This window comes from Sphaeramia orbicularis, chromosome 12, assembly GCF_902148855.1.
Source record: "Sphaeramia orbicularis chromosome 12, fSphaOr1.1, whole genome shotgun sequence".
Lineage (NCBI taxonomy): Eukaryota > Metazoa > Chordata > Actinopteri > Kurtiformes > Apogonidae > Sphaeramia > Sphaeramia orbicularis.
In genome coordinates, this window is record NC_043968.1 from 21,195,251 (window position 1) to 21,219,076 (window position 23,826).

The following is a 23,826-nucleotide window of genomic DNA, read 5'->3' on the forward strand; positions in this document are numbered from 1 at the left end:
TTCAGAACAAAGAAGTGAGCAAAAATGAGATAGTGGTTATATCGAGGGTTTTTACTGCCCTCCAGAGGCCGTAGTGAGGTACTGCAGTGTTTAGAGTACCGGACTCGTTTTAGATCCTCAGATGCGGAGCCTCATCCTTTCAGTTGAAAATCCTGCTTTGTTATTCCATCTACTGAAACAAATATGTAATTCTTTAAAGCCAAAAATAGATTTACATCAATTCATAGACCTAAACTATACACACCTAAATTGATAGTCGTGTTGTCTTTCATTAAATTTTTTACATAACGAAGTGTATTGAATGGAGGATGAAATCTTCATGAACCGAATATCTTTGAAGCGTTTGTTGAGTAGCGCGTTGCTTAGGAACGTTAGAATTTAATCTCTGGTCCAATCAGCGTCGGATAAATTGTCAAATGTTTTAAACTGACCAATCAGAGAGCAGAGTGCATCACTACCGGTCGAAGTTAGCTTCCTCTATAACAGACTTTAGACTATCTTCCTTAAACTGCTTATTTTACGCACTTAGCAACTAACGATCCTTTTCTAATGACATATATTTTCAAGACTTGACGAGTATATTTAGATTTCTCACATGGTAAGAAAAGGAACTTGTTATAGTAAACTGGACAGGCTGTTAATTCAGGCTAGACTGGCTGTTTTAGAATGAACTAATTAGCCAAAGCTAATGTTTACAAGTAGCTTAGCTACGTTTCTACTGATTATCTTCATGACTTTATGGCACTCCCAACATTATTATTAGGAATCTTGTCGACTTTTTACATGAACAATTGTCAGTAGTTGCAATACATACTGAATTTCACAGCTTCTATGTATAGATGTATAAATTATTAGGCATCTTATTTTGAACGAGGCTACCTAGTTTTTATACAGTCACCTGTACTAACGCTAGATATGTTTTTATGTATTGTGCTATTATGTTCCACAGGCTTATTTTGGAGACACTCTCAGCAGTTGTAGTTAAATATACAGCCCGGCCAAAAATTTGCTTACCTAGATGTAAGTAAGCAAATTTGCAATATCCTTCTATTGGATAATTAGTGCAGTGATTGATATGCTTCAGCTACACCATGTTCTTTAATCCTAATTGATACAGTGAGTAGCTGTATGGACTAATGGGCTTCTCAATTTCAACTTCTAATTGATAGAGAACATAAAAGTTGGACTGTGTTTCAAAGGAAAAATGTGGTCATATGGTCTGATGAGTCCAGACTGATCCTGTTCCAGGGTAATAACCACATCAGGGTGAGCGAGAGGCAGATGAGGTGATTACCCATCATGCCTAGTGCCTAGAGGAGGAGCCTGCCGGGGCAGTGTTATGATCTGGGGTCGCCTCAGTTGGTCAAGTCTAGGTTCAGCAACATTATCTCTCATAAAATGATGGACATAAGCATGGCATTGCATAAGCTCATTGAATTGATGCCATAGCAAATGCATGCTCTAATCAAAACTAAATATGATCCAATGAAGATTTCTTTTTTGTCAAACAGATGGAAAAAACTTAATTCTTTTACCTTGACATGTTTCGGCTACAACCTGTAGCCTTCCTCAGAATGGTCACTTGATGTTACTGTCACGTGTCATTGTCAGCTGTTTTATCCTCTAGGACAGGGGTGTCAAACTCATTTTAGTTCAGGGGCCACATTCAGCCTAATATGATATAAAGTAGGTCAGACCAGTAAAGTAATATAAATAATAGGATAAGAACTTATAAATAATGTCAACTCCAAAGTTTTTTTCTATGTTTTTGAGTGAAAAAAGTAAAATTCCGTAATGAAAATGTTTACATTTACAAACTGTACTTGAACATAACATGAACAAATACGAACCTGAAAATTCTTAAGAAAAATAAGTGCAATTTTAACAATATTACGCCTTAGTTTGCCATTTATACATATGCATCACAACTTACAGATCACAGTGGATCTACAAATACACAAAACATTTAGTAACAGGCAGAATATTGGTAAAATTCCACATACTTCTCTTAAGAAATTTCAGGTTATTCACATTTTTTGTAAATGCAAATATTTTTGTGTAATTTTACTTTTTTTTTTTACACTACAACAAAGAAAAAAATTTGTCATTTTCATTACATATAAGTTATTATGATAGAATTTTAACTGGTCTGACCCACTTGAGATTGAATTGACCTAAAATGATTCTAACATCCTTGACTGTTAATATCTTCAGTGTAATTTTTGCATTTTACACATTCATCCCAGGGGCTGGATTGGACCCTTTGGTGGGCCGGTTTTGGCCCCCGGGCCACATGTTTGACACCTGTGCTCTAGGATGATCCAATGAAATATTAGAGTGGGTCTTTTTTGGCCAAGCTGTGTATCTTGTCACAAAAATGCTAATCCCTTTTCTAAAAGTAAATCTGCAACTAGTCTCAAACTTCTGTTTTATTCATCCAGTTACATTTTTGTTTTTAACCACTGATTACTGATTTTAGAATTTGTTGTGACTAGTTAGTTGGTTGAACATACTAGTTACTTTTCTTAACTTTCCACAGAGGAAAACAATGAGAACCCGGTCAACTTCACCTCCAGTTCATGTGCATGTTACCGAAGACACACCAGTCCATGTGCATGTGAAAAGTCCAGTCAGGACACCTCAGGTCAAAGATTTACTTCAATTACACATATTCAGCCTGTTTAGATAGCATTTGATTTTAATGTTCTTGATTGTACTTTCCTTTTCTCAGTTCTACTCAAAGTCGATTTAAATCACCCAAAGACATGCACTAGTAGGTTAACTGGTTAATCTAAATTGCCCGTAGGTATGAATATGAGAGTGACTGGTTATCTGTCGCTATATGTCCAGGTCGTTATTGAAAATGAGAATCAGTTCTCAACTAACTTACCCGGTTAAATAAAAATAAAGAAATTCTCATTAAACTAACTTTAATCATCCCGTGTTATATACAAACCCAGTTAGTCATTTGTATGCAGAGGAATCCACAAACAGTAACATTAATGTGGCTGTCCACAATGTTCATTTAAAGGGGAAGAACAAACAGGACAGGGGAATCCTTCGTCCTACAGCAAAAGTTAAAACCCGAGTGCCATGGATTCCCCCGGGAAAAGGTTCAATACGAGACTGTGCCTTCAAGTGGGAGGTAAAAAATATCTGTTTTGATTAGATTACTTTTGGTCTCAACATTGTAAAAGAAGTCACAGAGACAAAAATGTGGTTTTACTGTGAATGTATTTTGTATCAAGGGGCCTACACATCGCTTAGAGATCACACCACAGCCCCCTGAACCTGAACCAGAACCAGAACATTCTCAATCTGTGCTGCGATTGGCTGACCTCACATCGGAGGAGGAGGAAGGACTTCATGGACGTATCAGCCAGTATGAGAGGAAGATCGACAGCTTATTGACTGAAGTCAGCTCTCTGAAGAATGAAGTCAGTTCTCCTGTTTTTACTTTTATCTCTGCCCTCCATATTGGCCTGTCACAACACACAGATTAACTATTTTTCTTTTTATAATTTCCTTTACCCCTGACATTATAGATGTAAGGAGCTATATTTACAAGTCTGTCATTGTTGAACAGATGCCTGATCTGATATGAATTCATGGTCATGCAAAAACAGTGGACCTAAAAGATATGAGGAAATGCACAATGTGCTCTTTATCTCATCTCTCTGATTATTAAGGCTGACATTCTGCCAGTCCAATGGCACTACTACATGAGGTCTTGAATTGAGCCTGAAGGTTCCAGATTGGCTCTATTGCCATTCAAGCTGTATTGGCAGGTTTTGAACTTTTACAAAAAAAATCCCTAAAAGTGGTGTGACTGTGATATTGGGAGAGCACTGTACACACCTCAATATCTATTCAGTTCATTTAAGATTTTTATGTTTGCATAATTTCTCTTCTTCTAACACCCTGTAATGCTTCCTTTATGGAAGTATCTTCATCCAGAGTTTTTTTTTCCCTTTACTGCCTTTGTGGACATGTCTTCATATTTGTTCATACTGTGTGCAGGTTGAGCTGCGGAAGAAGGAGCAGCTGCTGGAGCGTCAGTCAGAGCAGCTGAGTGTCTCCCAGCGGGTGATTGCTGAGCAGGAGGAGGAGCTGGCAGAGGTGACCAAGGAGCTGGAGGAGACAGAACGGGAGAACACACTGTTACGTCAGTCCATGGAGAAGATGTTGGAGGAGACCGACTACAACAGGCAAATAAATACTCAACCAAGGGCGCCTTTATTCAACCGAAACTTGTGTTGTGCTTCATATTAATCAATACACAAATACACTCAAAAATGTGTTTTCAGATGATGACCCTAAAAATCTTGAAGTGCTTCTGTTTTCTCCTCTTCACACACACATTTGAAGTTGTACTTAAACCTGAACAGAAGTTACAAAAATCTAAATAGTGAAAAACTTTTGACTTGGACCTTCCCACATTGACCTCTTTTACACTCACTGTACTCTTTCTTCTGCCTCTCCATCAAAATATAAATGTTCAGGCGTCAGGTGGGTGCACCAAAAAAAAATATGGTTTGTGAATGTAAAAAAAAATTGTGCCTTTTGTCATGACTTCAGAAAAAAAGAAAAATTACTTTAGTGTAATTGCTCTTGATGTGTTGAATATCAATAAGGGCATCAAAACAACATGTTTGTCCTGGTTTAATATAGATATTTGTCAATTAATGTTTTTCTTTTTCTAAAATTGACAAATACAATTCTAGACACTACCTCAATATTACCACATTAATTATTAAGTAGATATTTAGGTATAACAAAGAAATAGAAAGATGACCTGTCTGATGCATTAAACTTGTCTCGTCCTTACAGATCAGACTGTCTCCAACAGGACAAAGATGCTCTGCTCAGAAAACTGATGGAGGCAGAGGTGGACGGGATTGCAGCTTCTAAGCAAGTCTCAGCACTGCGGGAATCTGTTTCCAAAATGGGTGCCACTGGTGGCAGTGTGAGTGTTAAATAAAGTCTCACTGTATGCCCTGCTTGGTCTAAGAGTTTCTGTGTACTTATGAATCAACTGATCTTTGTATGACTTTTGTTTGTCTCTGGGTGAAGAGGCTGTCTGGCTCCGAGTCCTCAGTCCTGGCCCGACAGAAGGAGCTGCTGCTGCAGAAACTTGAGACTTTTGAGGCCACAAACAGAACTCTGCGGCATCTCCTTAGAGAGCAGCAGGGATGCCAGGTACAGTGTGTTGGCATGGAACCTTGTGATGCAGCATCAAACTTCTGTTATCTCAACACACAATGAAGCATCTTGAGTTCAAATACTGAACTGGTGTCTGATTTTATGCAAACAATGTGTCCATGTTTTACTGTTAGTTTGTAATACAAATTAGGATTCAGTAAACCCTCTTAAAGGTGCAGGAGACTTTTGTGACCAATTTTTCATCAAATCTGTAAAACCTCAGTCATATCCTAAGTATCACGAATCTGTAAGTCTTTCTGTGATTACTCACCTGAATCTCTTGCATTACGGTGAATAATTTCGAAGTGCCATCCACCATAAACAAACCATATGTTTACAAACAGAGCTGGGAGGTAACTCGGGCATCTTCGGAATTTTGTCACAATGTGCATTGTGGGAAACGCTGGTTTGCGCAGCTGTCTGGCAGTGGCAGTGGCTACAGACCATGTGGAAACGGCAGGAGCTCCCTTCCCTCTATGCATATTCCTCCAGCCGTTTCTGCGTTTCAGCCATTTCCATGTCGTGTTTGTTTCATCCATATAATATCATATGGTCGCGGTGCCGCTGCCTCTTACCGCTGTCAGGCGGTGGCGCAAGTGTTAGCTTCCCACAATGCACGTTACGACAAAATTCTGAAGATGCCTAAGTTACCTCCCGACTCTGTTTGTAAACATATGGTTTGTTTATGGTAGATGGCACTTCAAAATTGTTCACCGTAATGCAAGAGATTCAGGTGAGTAATCACAGAAAGACTTACAGATTTGTGATACTTAGGCTATGACTGAGGTTTTACAGATCTGATGAAAAATTGGTCAAGAAAGTCTTCCGCACCTTTAAACACACAAACTTGGTGTAAGTCGATCATTTGAAGCTGGTGAAAACTGCCCTTGTGATTAATGAATATTTGTGCTTTTGATAGCATTGCTGATAGCATGATCCAACGCTGCAAAACTAGTTGGATTTATTTGATTGTTATTTGTTGTAAAAATAACACACATTTGCTTTGTCTACCCGCCAAAATCAGGAGACATAAGTCAAACAAATGATATGTTGTGTATGTTTTCCTGCGGTAAAGTGACTTGCATGTTTTGAGCAGATGGACTCGGTGCGACTTTCTGAGCAGAAGGACACACTGCTGAAGAGACTGGCGGACACAGAGGCAGAGAATGCTGTGAGTTTAGTAGAAATAATGGGGCTTCAAGATGTTTTTGTCTTTTTGTCTGTGTTGACTTTTTCAACTGAACTTTATTTCACAGCATTTTGTGGTGAAGCTTCAAGAGAAAGAGAAAGAGGTTAATGAGCTCGCCAAACTTTTAGATACTGAAAAGGTACGGTGAGCTTTCATTTTGCTATGTAAATGTTGCTCTATATACAGTGGTCTCACACAGCAATCCATAAATAAAAACAAATACATACATTACCTACTCATGTTAATTCTACTGAAATTTTGAATACAGGAAAATGCAAAGAGCACATGTGATTTGTCCAAGAGTCTGGAGTCAACAAGAGCTCATTTACAGGGACAACTCCGCAGCAAAGAAGCAGAAAACAATCGTCTCACTGTGCAGATAAAGGTCTGTCTTAAATCTTTGCATATGGATAACACAATGCACATTTATTTTCTATATGCTTAGTTACTAAAATGTCTGACTGTTTCTTTTAATTCTGTGTCTGTGAATAGAATAGAATAGAATAGAATAGAATAGAATAGAATAGAATAGAATAGAATAGAATATTCCATGTGACTTGACTGCCTGCTCTGTATGTAAAGCTCAAACTATAAATACTGTTGTTATCGTTGTTTCAGAACCTGGAGCGATCAGCCAATCAGCAGAAGGCAGAGATGGAACACCTGATGGAGCAGCTGACAAGGCTGAGGCAGCAGACCAGTGCAGACAGAGAGGCTCTGAAACGAGCCACAAGGGCCCAGAAACACAGAGCTGAGCGCAGCGAGGACACCGCAGGCCAGCTGAGCATCCAACTGCTGGAAATGGCAAGCCAGTATTCCAAAGCTGCTTTAGCAAAACTTTAACTTCTCACAAAGACAAATGTTCACACAGTTATTAATAATATTGACATCAGGAATCTAGAGCAGACCAGACCCCTGTTACGTTATGGTTTTTTTTAATAGCCAAAAGCTTAAGTCCATCATGTTGCTTTTGTCAATTCTTGATTACATTTTTAAAAAAAATTTCAACAGGAGAAGCAGGTGGCTGAAGCCTTGTCAACAGCTGAGAACTGGCAAAGTCGGCATGTCCAAGAAGTGAGAGACAAGAATAAACTAGAGATTGAACTGTCAGTGTTGAACAGGTAACTGCAGCTCTGTTATGTGTCCAGTTACACTACAGACACCACAGACCCAGTGGTTTTATTTTTAAATGAAGAACTTTTTTATTTGTATGGGTACTATGTGCAATATTTAGTTCTGATGTAGGATGATTCAAAACAAGCATTTTTACTTTTTTCTTCAGTTATGCTACACTTTGTTGCTGCTCCATTTGTGAGTGAAACATTGTATTTTGTGCATTTTCCAGAAGATTTAAACAACATTTGTTTTGTTTTACTGTATATTTTGAGTTGGTTATACAAGTAATACATAGAATACATAATCCAAAGTTACAAAAAGTCAATAGATGACCTTATGTGTGTTGTGTGATTTAGCCGAATAGCAGAGCTGTCAGAGCAGCAGAAGAGCACTGAGGATAAAGGGCGTGCAGACAGAGACTCCCTGGTGCATCACCTACATGAATTAACCACCGAGAACACTGCTGCCAAACTGGAGAACCAGTCCCTCAAGGTGAAACACCAGTGCACACTGACTGCAAACTCCCTTTCCACTCATTTAAAGCAGTGTCAATCTGCTGAGCTTCTGTGTCTTAGATAATTTGCTTCCTGCCATGATTTTTCAGTCTAATAGACTTACATAAACCTGTATTGCATTAGGAGGTTGGATGATTCTGCTCATTTAATAATGAGACATCACATCTGTATGTTCGCATCAGGCAACCGTGTCAGCTGTGGAGGACAAGCTGGCCTTGTCTCATTCAGAGCTCCAGCAGGTCAAAGTCTCCATCAAGCAATATGAAAGCCTGCTGGACAGCTATAAGATCCAGGTACGTGAGTCATGAAACAGGGTGGAGCACCTTGATATCTCAAAACACACCATTTAATTTTTTTTACTTGACTGGACAGGTTGGAAAAACCCGGGCTGAAGCCGATCAGTACTGTGCTCGACTGGCTCAGGCTGAGCAGGACGCCCAGACCATGCGGGGTGAACTGGACCAGGAGATTGAGCAGGTTCGCAGGGAGCTGCTGGGGAGGCTTGCAGAGCTGGAGCCTCTACCTGAAGCCTTACGACGATCTGAACTCCAGCTGCATGAGGCCCATGAGCGGGAGCGAAGCCAGGAGAGGCGCAGCATAGAGCTCAGCACGACCCTGACTGACCTCCGCATGAAGGTTACAAAAGATCCTGCCCATTATGGACACTACACCACACACTATGACACTGTACAGGATAAACAGACATAATACAGTCATGGGCCAGTAATAACTAAGTAACTCGTGAGTATTAAATGACGAAAAGTAATAAGCATCCTGGGAGGTCTAATTTTCATTTTTTAAAATACCATTAATTCCTGTTTTTTTTTATAATATTCAAAGCATCTTTTATTTTGTACTGCTCAATATCACAAATCAGTCTGCTCAGTGTAGATTGTCCTTCAATCCTAGGTTTAAGTAAAGAATGAGTCCTCCCCAAAAAAAGAGAAGGGAACAGGAGAATTTGCTTTTCCAGGACAGAGAGACAATGCAATACATGGACACATGTTACACACATAAATGTACACATATATTCTGTCTGGCCGTGAATGTGTACATAGGAACAATACACAGTGCCTAGGAGTACTACCTTGTTTGAGTCATCTGATAATGTGTTTATCTGTGTTTGTTTTGTCAGGTGGAGGCTCAGGGCAGCCAAATGGAGCTCCTCAAACAGAAGAACAAGGTGTTGCTTGAGGAGAACAGACAGCTTCAGCAGCAGGTGGAGAGTTTGGAACGGTTTGTACAAAGTAACTGTCTTTTCACACCACAGCACAAAACACAGTGATTTCTTTACCGACCAATCTGTGCCCTCAACTGGTGCTAAAAGTTTTTGTTGTCTGCTGTCCTGTGATTTTCCAACATTAGCTACTGTAGAGTCTAAAAGGGCAGGTAGTCTGAATCTGTGCTGGACTGACTGTGATCATTCAGTTTAACACTTTGTGTCTTCTCAGTCTTCTAGCTTTATATAAATTAAGTTATTATTTGTTTAGCTGACCCCTCAAATGCTTATCCTAGCTGGTGATTGTGTGTCTGTCTGTTGTGCCATCTTTTAGAAAACTGGAGGAGGCTAGCAGTCAGAACAGTGACCTACTGGCAGTCGTCACCAAACGGGACGATGCCATCCGTAACAATCAGCTTCATCTGGAAGAGAAAAACAGAGAATGTACCCTGCTAAACAGAAAACTAGAGGAAGCTCTGGATGATGCTCGCCAACAAGTAGGAACATGACACAAGCTGTCAGTAGACAGTGGTGATACAAAGTGTGGAATTAAAAATGCTGTTGTTATGAAAATCATAGCATTTGGTGGTGTCTAGATAGTAGAAATCAAATGAAACATCTGTGTCATAAAGGCTAAAGTGCTTTATCTAAAACGTAGCAGTGAAATCTAGATGTGGGTTTGCCACCGGAAATTTTAATTCTAAATATAATACAATTCTGGAAAAATACTACGTATACATTTTGGGAAATTCCTCAACCTAAAAATCTGGCACTTTCATCTCCAGATCTCTGAGACCAGAGAACGTGCTGTAGCCAAAGAACGCACCACCCAGTCCAAGATACTGGAAATGGAGACACAACTCAGCAGGACTACCTCAGAAATCAATCAGCTCCGACGCAGCAAGGAGGAGGTAAAGGCCGCCACCAACACATTAAGGAAGATTCTGAGTGTACCAACAACAGTATGATCGCATGTGTGTATTTATGGTGCTTAGACGGAGCGGCGGTACCAAAGTCGACTGCAGGATGTTAAGGATCGCCTGGAGCAGTCGGACAGCACCAACCGAAGCTTGCAAAACTACGTGCAGTTCCTCAAAGCGTCCTACACCAATGTGTTTGGAGATGTGACCCTGAGTAGCTCACTGCGTGCACCGTCACCCCTCTGACCTCCAGTCTGTCAAACAGTGTCAAACAGCACCATGGTGTGTGCCTGTTACTTTTAACCTTGAAAACAGGGAGAAACAATGTGGACGACTGAAAGTAGATTAGACATAGATATTCACCTATCAAGTCTCCTTCACTTTTATTACTTTGATGATCTTTTAACATTTTTATTTGAGACTGCTTTGTAAGTTATTTGATGTGAATGTTACAGAGAACAGATGAGCACTTCATAACTGATTCAACCATAAAGCATATTACATAACTGACATGTGAGACTGATCATTAAGAGAAGGATGAAATGCAAAATGCATACAATCAGCAAACAATACAATTAAAAAAAACTGTAAGAAGACTTGCCTTACAACGTTCTAACTTGAGAACATTTGTGGTGCACACAAACTGCACAAATCACTTGTCACCACAGCCTTTCATGTAACCTCCTCACTCTGTCTCTGGCTACTGCTTATTATTCCATCTTCTCAATGTTCATTGTCACTGATAATGTCTTTTACAGCCAGTTTCCTACTTTATTTAAAACTGTGTTACAGTGTTTACTTTAAAACTATACGAATATGTGTTGTGACAAGGTGGCTGCCCAAAAAGCTGCTGAGTGTCTTCCAGTTTGCCATCACAGAATGTATAATTATCATTAGTTTATTATGAACAAATTTGACATGTTTTATTAATCCACTAAATACAGAGGTGTTGTATACTGAGATGGTTTTATACTAGATAAGCCATTCAATTCACATCATATTTTAAAATATGTGCATTCTTTATTCATATGGTTTTGAAAATATTGGTGCTTATGCCGTCCTTTAGCTGGTCCAAGACAGCCAAAGTGTTACTATTTTTCATATGAACATAATATTGTTATGCAAAGTCTTTCATACAGCAATAGAAATGGAATCTGTCACCCATGTGCTTTTCAAATTTGTTTCAGAATATATTTAATAAATTAATATTTTATATCCTTTGTGAATAGCTTGGAGAACCAATAAAGAAAAAAGTTATTCATGATACATGCATGGTTTTGTCGATTCTAACTTTGATTGTTTCATATAGCATACTATAACTGTACAAACCATCACATTGTCTTTGTACTTTATTATAGATAAATTATCTGTGATGGGATGCAACACTTGAAACTTTATCCACCAGTATACAAGGGCTCATTCACAGATGACCTTTCTTCTGAGTCCATGTGATTGTCAGCTGATAGAGATGATGCTGAAGGCAACACTGTTCTGTATATGAGGTGATATGCCATGCTTTTTACACTGTTACAAACTGGTTATTATTGAAAAATCAGCAGACAGCATACTGTCTACATGCCTGTAATAACTACTTGTTGTCTTACAGACTGTTACTGCTTACAGGGGGTTAATGTGCCAAAATAACTCTGCAATACCTGAATATGTAGAACGGGCAGTTTAAAAACATCAGTCCAACACATCATTTTGTTATTTTTTAAATCATTTATTAAAGCTGATAAACCTCTTAACAACTGTACCCTTGTAACGAGGTTCATTGTTTTTACTTAGCTATGACAATCAGTAAATTGTTTAGAGAGTGTAAACGTAGCTTACATTTGGTTATTTTTGTGCTGTACTGTGCGCAGAGGCTTTCGGGTGTCTCCGGTAAGTGTCGGCTTTTTCCGTAAAGCTGCAGAAAATAACGTCACAGTTGGTCACAAAAAACACCCATCCTAGCAGGGCAGAGCAGCTCATCCTTCGTCGTCGATCCGCCTGGACAACCACAACCTCGCAAGCTATTTTGAAAACACGCCGAAGTAAGACGAAATAGCTGTCTACATTAAAACATATTAATTGCACAATGTGACTAGATAATGCTGTCGACAATTTTCTTATCCTTTAAATTGAATTTGCGTCCCCGGTCTGTGCTGTGGGATCCGCTAGCCTACTTGCTAACGTTAGCTAACTATAATTATTTCTTTTGTTGAATGATATTTGCTTTATCACAGTCATATTCGGATACTTTACATTAAGAGAGGTTTGTTCGTGTGCTTCTGAAGCTGCCTGGAGTCGAAATACTAAAGAATATTTTCATTAACGCAGTTTCTTTTGCCACCAAGTGACTTTAGCGTTAGCTTGCATTCACACCCAGCTTGCGATGCATTCATTTAAACGATTATAAGGGTTATTCACATTGTTGAGTCAAAATATTTATTTACTCCTGTGTTGTATTAGTTGGAAAGTGCATGGTATTGATAATTTGCGCTTATTTCCACGTTAGAGAACACTTATTATGGATATATTATCTATCCTAGAGTCGCCTAGCTAGCTTACAGTAGAAATATGAGTAATCGAAAATGTTAATTCACCCTTATGATATGAAATGTCTCTTTTCGCTTTTCGGTGCAATGTGCGTTTTGAATAAAACATACATTGTTGAGACAGAAAAGGAAAGGTTATGTAGCTGCAGTAGGTCGTCGGCCATGGCAGAATGGGAGCCGCCCAGTTCTGTTGAATACCTTTGGACATATGGCCCAGCTGTCAGACCTACTATTGCCCTGACTGTTCTGCCTCCTGACTGTGTCACTGTTAATCATTTACATTTTGTCATGTGGTCGATACATATTCAAAGTCTGCTAGATTTGTCTAATTTAGTTTAGCTGCATGTTTTTTGTTTTTGTTTTTTTTGTTTGTTTTTTTAAAGGCTGTGAAGACATAACTATGAAGACACAGCTAAGTTACGTAAAGTTAGTGTCATGGGGTAAAATTTGCTTAAAGAAGGCTGTGAATAGTAATAAAACAAGCATGTCACATTTTGATACTTTGAAGGCGGTTATCACGCGGCATTCTGTTGGACCTTGCCACCAAATTCTTCAGGGTAGTGCCAAGTTCCTCACATACCAACAACCCCTCAACTTCAGATTACTGCAGACAGTGTGCAATTTACAGAGCACACAGTGACATTATGTGTTAAATTACAATGAACACACTGCAGAGGTTATTGCTCACCAGTTGCTAGTAGCCATAAATAATGATATACAACCATGGCAAAACTTATGTTGAAGGTTAAACAGATGATTTTTGTACTGCCTTCCTCAAGTTAGATGTTGACTGTGCTGTCATTCTACAGTCAGTAAGGCCACTGATACTCAGCTTTTCCAAAACTTCTCTTTTTTGGTGGACTAAAGTTCACTCCATTTTCCATTTGTATTCTAGATCCACGACATGAATTGTTAATGTTGTATGTTTTGTAGGCCATGGCCTCACCAAGTGGGTTCTTTTAAAGCAGTTCTGTTAGAGTTAGGGTTGCCTTAAAATTTTAAAGATTTATATACCATCCTACTAGTTGCATGTCTTGGAAGTACTTTTTTAAAATAAGGTTACATTTTTATTTGGCTAATTTTCCCATGTTGTGTTGGGAATATGCTGCCCTGCCCCCACCCCCATTCACTGGCAGCCAAAAGTGAAATGTCAGCAACTGTTAGTGGGCTCTGGTCTTTCTCCTTTCAGATTTGTCATTAGGCATAAAATGTGTGGGCCCGATTTTATAACAACAGTCACAATTACTTTGATTATAATAAAGAAAACTGATGAAGGGTGTGTACCCTTGCTGTAAAACTTCTCAGCAGTAAAGTTGTGAGTTTTTTGTGGATGGCAGCAAAGGGGAAGCAAAATGGGACAGCGCAGTAGTACAGCCTAAAATACTTCCCAATCATCCCAAAGCAAATTATGTCTCTGTGGGCTACTTCATTTTAATGAGATTGTATTATAATCCTCATTTAAATGGCTATGAATATTGTTCTCATGTTAATGCCAGAAGGTTGGTTATTTACGTATTTTCTTTACAAATGAGATGAATATGTTTTGGAAGAATAATTATACCTGAATGTCAGGAAGTGTACATCAGTCAACCTTGCTTCCAGTCTTATTTTGTCATGGGTAGTAGACCCATCAGGATATTCAGCTCAGTGCATTAGCTTTGTTGTAATGTTATTAGTAGGCCATTCAGGGAGGGTGGGGTGAATTGCACAGTCAGCTCTGCATCGATTTCTAATTAAAGTCTTTATTTTGCTTTCCCTCTGTATGTGCCTCACTGTTTATCAGAGTCTATGCTACAGTAAATTAAAACCGATGCATTTTCCTCAAACAAACTCAGTCATTTGTCAGATTTCCTCTAATGTCTTTGTAGAGCAGTGTGGTGGTCCCACAGGCCTAGCAGTGTCTTTAGCCCTTACAGTATGTGACCATGACCCAAATAGAAAATAGGCCTTCTCATCTCTTGAGCTGTCAGGTTTAGTGTTTAGCTAGCTCATTGTCATTCTGCTCTGATCATATCCTTCCTTCCAGACTTTCGAGCCTCTTGTTTATAGTGAAAAAGCATTTTCTTTTCCACTGTTTCTTGCTTGCACCCCTGCTACAACATTATCAAAAGGTTCTTAAAATGTAACACCCTTTCCATATTCCTCTCTATGAACTCCTGAGTGCTTTGACTGACTTTGTGATCAATGTTATGCCCCGTAGCTAACCCACACAGTTAACCAACATGTCGACGTTTACTAAACCCAAGCTCAAGGTAACAATCATGTTTGTCTTACAGTGTACCTTGGTGTGTTTCTGAGTGCTGTGTGTCTCTGATTGTGCAGAAGAGAAGATTCCAGAGAAGTATAGAGCAGTGGTGATGTTGTTTTGCTGAGTAAATGCTTGGGAGGGGTAGGACATGTGGAGCAAAAGAGAGAGAGTGACAGAGGGAGACGCAAGGGCTGGGCTGCATCTTGGCTTGCTCTCTTGTTCGGCGTAGTCACTGCAGGTGCAATGCGTCTGTCTGAGCTGCGGAGTAGATGAGTGTGAATATTTAGTCACTATTAGACTTTTACAGAGTATGTTACAGGCGAAGTGCATAAGTTGCTGCTGACTACGACATCACTACATATGTAGCTCTGAGATATGATCAAGAAAGTCTGAGGATCCGGAGTACACAAATCTCGTGTGTATGGTTTGGTTTTGATCAATTTCTCTTGTTTGTATCCTGACAAGCTCAGATCTGCCAGTTTGAAATTGTAACATTTCATTGACTCTTAAACATCAGAGTATTTGGTTAACACTCTGGCGATCTGAACTGTGCATGTGTTTGTCTCTGTTCCTTGTTTTCACAAAACCAGCTGTAGGCCTTAGATCATACAGAGCTAGCTAGTCGCTTGTAGTCTGTATTGCAAATGAGATGATCAGTTTTTATTGCATGCCTTGCTTTGGTGTGATATTCTTGCATGGAAATGAAGTGTGACCTTGTATAAACGAGATTTATATTTGATGCTTCAGAATACAGATTAGTTTGTATCCATTAAGGTCTACTGTGTGTATAACGAAAAGCCCATGTAACTGACCAGTTTTTTTGACTGTTGCAGGATGAGACTCAGGAAATATTAGGCCATGTTTGCCTGCCAGGCTGCTGCTCTCATTAGAACTGTTTTGTAGAGCTCACAATGAAGTCTTGAGCTGTAGAGTCTATGCATTTAAATACAGTTAGGGTTGAACTCTGTGGTTGATTTCTTAAAGGTAACTACAAAATAGTAACAGAATTGCTGAGTAATTGCAGGCTCTACAAATGACTTATGGTTTTGATTTTCATTTACTGTGAAGTTGCATATCACACATTGGCTAGTGTGATGTAATTCTTTTACTTGATGAAAGGCCTTTCACAAAGTCATTCCTCAATAAATCGGATATTTCTGCTCCACTATGTAAAATAAATGACAATCTACTGCAGGGTTCACAAAGATCAGTTTAATGAAAAGAAAAAAAAAGACTTGTCACTATCCTGTCCTCTCTGTTCCTCAACAGACGAACAGGCCTGGATAGTCTCATGAGACTCTTCCATTTCCTGCAAATTCCTTTAACTTTCATCCTTCCCGAATGGCGTCAGTATGACCCCTGTTCATAACACGGTTCACCATAGTAACTGGGAGTTGCCAAATGAATTACATCATCTGCTCCACTGGATCAGTAATGATTATCAATGAATTAGGAAAGATCTGTTAATCTGCTATGTCTAGGATTCATGGTAACAGAACCACTTAACATTAGATTACACACATTGTACTTAGCTAACAAATTTCCAGTTATTTACCCCTGATTTAAGTCTTAACCTTGGTGTATGATAGATCTTACTCTGTCTTGCGCATTGGGTTTACATGACAGATGCGTGTCTCTGATTGTTCTCTGATGGGGTCACATGAGGGAAATCGAAGTCAAGGCTCTGCTCTATGCTACATAACCACTGAGTCCACTTTCAGTCTCTCTTCTCTGTAATTGTACACATAAGGACAGATTGTTTGTACCATAAAGGAAGCATATACCTTAATGCAGCCTCTGAGTGGACAATTCAGTTTATTCCTGGAGTATGTTTGCAAGCATTTTAATGGAGTGATCAATAGCTATTGCCTTCCATACACTCACCCACACACTTTTTGTGTTTTAGCAGAGCAGGTTTTCTATCAGAGCCTTTGTAAGTATTATCTCTATGCAGCTGCTCTTTGAGAAAACCCTGACTGAAGCAGAGAAATATCAAGAGAGAGATGAGCAAGCTGTTGTTTTTTCACAGTAACTTAGAAGGAATGCTTCCTTGAAGACACACATTACATGTTTCTTTTGTCAGAATTGCTGCCACATATTTGAGTCCTGTTACAGTGGTGTGTCAGTAAGTATTAATATACAGCTGCAGATCTACTGCTGTATGCCTCTGTAAAAATGGCATGACATTCTCCTCTGACAAATGCCACTTCACATCAGCGGGCACTTTTTAAAACTGTTATACCAGTTGTAGATGCCGATCCTTGTAGGCAGCTGTTATCTGTGTGGTAGCTAAACTTGCAGAGCCTCCCACAGCTAAATACAGCACAGTCCTTCAGCCTGCAATAGGCCATTTCACTGAAGGATTCATAACGTTAACTTGCGCCATTTTATGAAACAGGCCATGAGTTTACATTTACAGCATCTGTGTACCTGTAAAAGTAGATATACAGCACTTGAGTCACATGTTTCGATTTAACTTCCCACCCAGTGCATGCCTTGGAAAACTAGAAGAATGGGAATAAGCATTACACATCCAGAGCCATCCATGGAGTAGTGCTGGAGTGGTGCAGCTGGCTCATAACACTATGTGTAGGTGTTAGCTGGGAGAGCAGAAAAACCTGAGAGGCAGCGGTGAAGTGTGGAGGGAAAACTGTTATCTACTTGTACAAGATGGGAGAAAGGGCTATCAGCAGTGCCGTTCTTATGGGCGTCAGATAAGCACTGTGCTGTGACGCCATATTTGACTACTTCTTTCAGATGCATTGAAGTGTAATAAAGCAGAGTGAAAACATGCATGTGAAACTATATCAGTTAAAGCAGTAGTTACATTATAAGCACGCAAAACAGTTTTACATTCACTTAATAAGGTTTGTAGACATAGTAACTGCACTCTTTCTTTTTTTTCCCCCTAAATACTCACTTTGATGACTTTCTGCACATTTTAATAATTATGTTCCACATACACACACATACAGACTTTTGATATTGCTACATGCACAGAGATGGTAAAATGAATGTCTTATATTTTGATTTGAGTCAATGTGCAAATGACAATACATATTTAAACAAATGAATGGTAACATTTTATTGTAAAATGAAACTGAAAATCAGCTTGTTGAGTTAAAATTCATTAGTATAACAGTAAATCAAATTTGTAATAGTAGAAATGGAAAGTTTGTGGTGGTAAAAATGAAGTGAAATCCAAGTGTTTCATAAATATACATGTTTTTGTGACTTCAGTGATAACTTACATGCTACACACCAACCGGTATGACACATGTGATCAGTCCTCTATATGAGTGTTACAGTTTAATGTGAAGACTGTTCTTTCTTTTTTTTTAAACCAACTTTTCAAACTCAATTTAAAGCAGCGTGTGTGTGTGTGTGTGTGTCTGCTATCAGTTACGTCATTGTACAAAATGAGGCTGAGGTCAGTTAAATCGCAGAGATGAAATGGGGCAACTTAGGAGTAGGGGGAGGGGTTGTAGAGAGAATTCCCAGCAGTCACTTTTATCAGGCAGTAGGTTCATATCACTAATCGGCTTATACCCAGTAATACTGTTTTTTTTTTTTCCCCTTCAATTTTAGCAGTACCATACATTGGCATAATAGCGAGTAGCTTGGGGTATTGTTCTTTCTTTATTTGGTGAGTAGACTCACTGGGACCTTTGCGAGTCTGCAAAGCTAATGGCACCTCTGGGGACCATCTCTGTCGTCTCTGCCCTCTGGCTGCAGCAAAAAGCCCACTGCACAGCTCTGCTGACTCCACTAATCCTCCCTTTGACTGTGGACATGGACCACTGTACTGTCTCACATCTATCCAACACTGTTTTGTCTCATTGTCTGCAACATCAACAAAAACCTATTTCCATTTTCATTTAGGCTTGATACCCCCCCCACCCACCCACCCACACACACACACACACACACACACACACACACACACACACGCACCCACACACACGCACCCACACACACGCACCCACACACACACACACTCTTATACAATTCCATGCACTCCTCTTGGACATTAGCTTTTGTGCTTAGGTTCTGGTTGACCTTGGTTTGGATAGACTGATCAATATCTCTCTTCCTCTTTGTCTGCCTGTTCATGGGTAGAGTTTTGCTTATACAGACAAATAAATTCTGATTTACATTGTGGTTAAGTTGTTATTTCATGATGTAAGCCACCATATAGGCTACCCCCAAACAGTTAAAGACTGATCTAATTCCACTGATTGCTTTTCATTTAAATTTCTGAATATCTAGAGGTTTAGCTTCATTTGCAGCTCCTCAAACTGTAACTCCCCTGCTGTGTTTGGCATCAAGTTAGTTTGTAAGAATCTGACAGTGCCAAATAGGGTTGGCCGATAGACATTACCCACAGTTCAACAGCGTTTCTGGTCAGGGCTTGAGAGGCACAGTGGACAGAGAGGCTGACTGCAGTGATCCCATTGTGTAGTGACGCCTGGTTACTGTTCGCATGTGTGTGGAATTTCCGCCCCCACCCCCGTTTGGCATTTTAGTATTTCAGCTGCTAGCCCCTTAGTTGCTCAGCTTGAGACAGGATGGGGAGATATTTGTTTATGCAAACAGTTGTGTAATTTTGTATCCTGCCCTAAAGCTCCCAGCCAAGTTTCTGTTAAGGATTCTGGCTTTTGAGACAAATAATATTCTGTGTTATGTCTCATTGAGCTTTTTTAGGTAATTGAAATTAGAATTTGGCTGATGGACATTTAAAGGCCAATACTATAATGTTTAAAAGATCACTTGGAGCAGAAAAAAGTGTAATTGATGAACAGTATCAGTGTCATCCCCTTGGGAAATAATTGTGACTTTTGTAGAGTTGGAATAAGTGATTGGTTTGTAACATATTGCAATGTGATATAAATTAATTTGAATTGTGTATGAGATTATCTGGATAGGATCTCTAAAAGTATGACAAAAACTTACAAGAATGGAGGATTGTGTGTAACTTTTAAAGCCAATTGTTTGATTCTTTAAAAATTATTAAAATAAAGATTCATTGTGATTTATCTTATTGGTTCATCTTTAGAGGGAGAGTAAGAATTAAAATAAGGTTTCATGCTATATCGACACTTAGAAGTCTGATCCCTTTTTGTCTTTCTCAGAAAATGGACACCACGGGGGTTAAAGTGCTGGAGACAGCCGAAGACATCCAGGAGCGCCGGCAGCAGGTGCTGGACCGCTACCGGCGTTTCAAGGAGCTGTCGATCATGCGCAGGCAGAAGCTGGAAGACTCTTACCGCTTTCAGTTCTTCCGCCGAGACGCTGACGAGTTGGAGAAGTGGATCCAGGAGAAGCTGCAGATTGCCTCTGATGAGAACTACAAGGACCCCTCCAACCTGCAGGTTTGACAGCTCGTTCACTATGAGGATAAGAGGATATGCATTGAGGCTTCTAAATATATATATCTCAAAAATGACTATATAACATTTATTCCTATGTGCTGTGCAGGGTAAGCTGCAGAAACATCAGGCCTTTGAAGCTGAAGTTCAGGCCAACGCTGGGGCCATAATCAAACTCGACGACACTGGAAACCTTATGATCAATGAGGGCCACTTCTCTTCTGAGACCATCCGAGTAAGACACACATTCATGAAAATCAGGTCACTGAAATATTTAGCAGAACATAGTGTGTGCTCCACTGGACAGATTGAAATGTATAAACACACACAAACACCTAACCTGCTCTTGTGTCCTAAATACAATGTCCACCGTTAACCCCTTCCATCTGATTCAGTCCTTCACGCCTTACCGGACACAACAGAGACCCATAGTTACAAGTGTCAATATGGTTGAGTATATCCAAGTAGGTGTTGGGCTGTTGCGTGAATCTTGAGTGCTGTGAACATTCTTCAGATCCTGCTCTTCTCAGTCAGCCTTTCCCTCTTGACATTCACAATTTGTTGACGGAGATGAGCGTTTTCATTACATTTCATATAGGAGACACATATGGGACTGCAGTGCCAACATATTTTGGTCTAAATACAGTACATTATAGACATTTGTAAATCTTCATGTGCAGTGTTTTCATTTAGTGTCAGGAGTCTGGGGACTTTCAGAATAAATTCTAAGATAAAAATTCTTTAGTATGCTTTCCTTCCCAACAATCTGTTACCTTTTTCACAAACCTGTTTTCGTACCTCCTTTGACCATGCTTTGTTTTTTCACATATATTATTCTCTTCTATGACCTAGACTCGTCTCGAGGAGCTGCATCGCCTTTGGGATCTCCTGCTGCAGAAGACCAAGGAGAAGGGAATGCGGCTCCTGCAGGCCCAGAAACTGGTCCAGTATCTGCGCGAGTGTGAAGATGCCCTTGACTGGATCAGTGATAAGGTCAGAATCACACTGACTGGATTTTATAGAAAAAAACAGCATTTTGTGAACATTTTAATGTTTCACTGAAAAATAGAGATTTTAGGCAGACTATTTTTATATGCATCCATTCAATTTAAGGTTTCTCATTTAACTTATTCATTGGAGATGTTAATGAGAGCTGAAAACATAGGTTAATGGTTCTGTTTTTTCCTAAATGTCCAGTACCAGTTGTTAAGTGAATTGAAAACTAACCTTTCATTCACATATGTAGCCTTGACACAGAAGATTTAAATTGAGATCAGCTGTTAAAGAGAGGAATTAAACATTACTCAAAAGGATAATGGTTCTAGCTGTCATAGTTAAATGGAATAATATTAGATGGACCTAACAGAAGATCTGTCCAATATTACATAATACATATTCAGCTGTTTTTAACTACATAAATAATCTTTTTATTTTCATGTGAACATAATTACATTCCTCTCATCCTGTCATTAATATTGTGAATCCACTTTGTCCTGTAGGAGACCATGGCCACATCAGAGGAGCTGGGCCAGGATCTGGAACATGTGGAGCTGCTGCAGAAGAAGTTTGAGGAGTTTCAGACAGACCTGGCAGCCCATGAGGAGCGTGTCAATGAGGTGAACCAGCTGGCAGCCAAACTGATACAGGAGGCCCATCCTGAGGCTGAGCTCATAGTTCGCAAGCAGGATGAGGTCAATGCCGCCTGGCAGCGCCTTAAGGGCCTAGCTCAGCAGAGGCAGGGAAAGCTGTTTGGGGCTGCAGAGGTGCAGCGCTTCAACAGGTAAAACATCAGAATAACATATGGGAAGTTTTTGTGCAGTCTAGGTCTTGATCAGTTTTTAAATTATGTATTAGACGTGTTGCTGTTTTATTAATTCGCATTTTTCACACTGCAAATAAAAACTTGTGTGTTTGATTCCAACAGAGATGTGGATGAGACTATCAGTTGGATCAAGGAGAAGGAACAGCTGATGGCCTCTGATGACTTTGGCCGTGACCTCGCCAGCGTGCAAGCTCTCCTGCGTAAACATGAGGGTTTGGAGCGAGACTTGGCTGCTCTGAATGATAAGGTAGGGCGTAAGATGCCTAAGATGAAGCCCATGCATATACACGAGTCAGACAGTAAAAACTTCCATTCTAATTTCTTATTGACTCCTCTTTTCCTTTACACTAAATCAGGTCAACACACTTGGTGGTGATGCTGAACGCCTGCAGCAGACGCATCCTCAGAATGCCACCCAGATCCACCTGAAGAAGGACGAACTCATTACCAACTGGGAACAGATTCGCACTCTGGCTGCAGAGCGCCACGCCCGCCTCAACGACTCCTACATGTAAGTATTCACCGAGGCTCAGTAATAAGATGTGTCCTGTGTAGAAGGCAAATATGCAGTTCATGGTGTAGTCAGCAAATGAGTTATGGGATTTTCTGAACTAATATCCACTTACCAATGTTATTGATTTAAATGTATGCCCTTCACAAGGTTGTTTAAGCATTCTTAAAGCATGGAACATCATATTTAAAGTAAGAAAAAAAAAGATACTGCTAAGAAATGAACTGCTATATATTTAACCTCATCATTTCTCCTCTTGTCTGATGTTTTTCAGGCTGCAGCGTTTCACTGCAGACTTCAGAGACCTTACCAGCTGGGTGACAGAGATGAAGGCTCTAATCAACGCTGACGAACTGGCCAATGACGTGGCTGGAGCTGAGGCTCTGCTAGACCGCCACCAGGAGCACAAGGTCGGAGCTCTCACATTTAAACTATATAGTTTATTAAGATCTTAAAATACGACGACTCATCAAAGGAGAGGCTGAACATTAAATGAAATGTACTTTTTGTCCTCCAGGGAGAGATTGATGCCCATGAGGACAGTTTCAGGGCCACTGATGAAGCTGGAAAGGCCCTACTCAACACAGGCCACTACGCCTCTGACGAGGTTAAGGAAAAGGTACAAATGTCAGAATATTCACAGATAACCTTTTCTTTTCTGTGATTATTGAATGTGCCTCAATGACACTCTCTACTGTACATTTTATTATTGTTATATGTTATTGTAACCTTTAATGTGATTTTTTTTTTTTTTTTTTTTTTTGTAGCTGGGCATTCTTGCAGAGGAGAAGGAGTCTCTGCTTGAGCTGTGGGAGGTTCGCAGGCAGCAATATGAGCAGTGCATGGACCTGCAGCTCTTCTACAGAGACACTGAGCAGGTTGATAACTGGATGAGCAAACAAGAGGTAACCTGACAAACCACCAAATATTAAGGTTTACCCAGTTATTTATTAGCAAAGATGTTGATGCAATGAGCTGTTTGAATTTTTTTTTCTTTAGGCTTTCCTCCTGAACGAAGACCTTGGTGACTCTCTGGACAGTGTAGAAGCACTGCTGAAGAAACACGAAGACTTTGAGAAGTCACTTAGTGCCCAGGAAGAGAAGATCACTGTATGTTAATCTAGATTATGAACCTATGATTCTCATTATGCCTTTTGGTCTAAAACAAACTGTCA

The 23,826-nt window shown here is 39.7% G+C and overlaps 2 protein-coding genes across 11 annotated transcripts in view; both read left to right on the forward strand.

The window, feature by feature from the left end:
- The first annotated feature begins 466 nt into the window (after positions 1-466).
- On the forward strand, positions 467-11,429 carry odf2a (outer dense fiber of sperm tails 2a). 2 transcript variants are annotated; one of them, XM_030150469.1, is made up of 20 exons: positions 467-598; positions 950-1,020; positions 2,540-2,644; positions 3,032-3,145; positions 3,249-3,437; positions 4,021-4,208; positions 4,831-4,966; positions 5,074-5,199; positions 6,299-6,373; positions 6,459-6,530; positions 6,660-6,776; positions 7,010-7,195; positions 7,403-7,512; positions 7,864-7,999; positions 8,205-8,315; positions 8,395-8,658; positions 9,158-9,258; positions 9,576-9,738; positions 10,027-10,152; positions 10,237-11,429. In XM_030150469.1, exons 3-20 carry the CDS (start codon positions 2,549-2,551, stop codon positions 10,405-10,407), a joined length of 2,481 nt encoding a protein of 826 aa, XP_030006329.1. In that variant the 5' UTR covers positions 467-598; positions 950-1,020; positions 2,540-2,548; the 3' UTR covers positions 10,408-11,429. The 2 variants fall into 2 exon arrangements, with proteins under 2 accessions (XP_030006329.1, XP_030006328.1); XM_030150468.1 differs by lacking the exon at positions 950-1,020.
- Positions 11,430-12,060: 631 nt separating this feature from the next.
- sptan1 (spectrin alpha, non-erythrocytic 1) overlaps positions 12,061-23,826 on the forward strand; it is a 30,588-nt gene continuing 18,822 nt past the window's right edge. For 5 of the 9 annotated variants that reach the window (XM_030150835.1, XM_030150838.1, XM_030150837.1 and 2 more), the window contains exons 1-12: positions 12,061-12,197; positions 20,082-20,321; positions 20,428-20,553; positions 20,714-20,782; positions 21,171-21,311; positions 21,818-22,098; positions 22,243-22,387; positions 22,497-22,651; positions 22,926-23,061; positions 23,169-23,270; positions 23,419-23,556; positions 23,651-23,761. In XM_030150835.1, coding sequence (XP_030006695.1) covers positions 20,085-20,321; positions 20,428-20,553; positions 20,714-20,782; positions 21,171-21,311; positions 21,818-22,098; positions 22,243-22,387; positions 22,497-22,651; positions 22,926-23,061; positions 23,169-23,270; positions 23,419-23,556; positions 23,651-23,761 — 1,641 coding nt within the window. In that variant the 5' untranslated portion in view covers positions 12,061-12,197; positions 20,082-20,084. The remainder of the gene's footprint in view (positions 12,198-20,081; positions 20,322-20,427; positions 20,554-20,713; positions 20,783-21,170; positions 21,312-21,817; positions 22,099-22,242; positions 22,388-22,496; positions 22,652-22,925; positions 23,062-23,168; positions 23,271-23,418; positions 23,557-23,650; positions 23,762-23,826) is intronic. The other 4 variants (XM_030150843.1, XM_030150844.1, XM_030150841.1 and 1 more) reach the window with 2 other exon arrangements.

Excerpts from the sequence above, each read along its gene's own strand:
- odf2a (XM_030150468.1), top strand. Across the intron at positions 2,645-3,031 it reads GTCCAGTCAGGACACCTCAG|GGGAAGAACAAACAGGACAG; the intron begins GTCAAAGATTTA and ends GTTCATTTAAAG. Across the intron at positions 6,374-6,458 it reads ACACAGAGGCAGAGAATGCT|CATTTTGTGGTGAAGCTTCA; the intron begins GTGAGTTTAGTA and ends TTTATTTCACAG.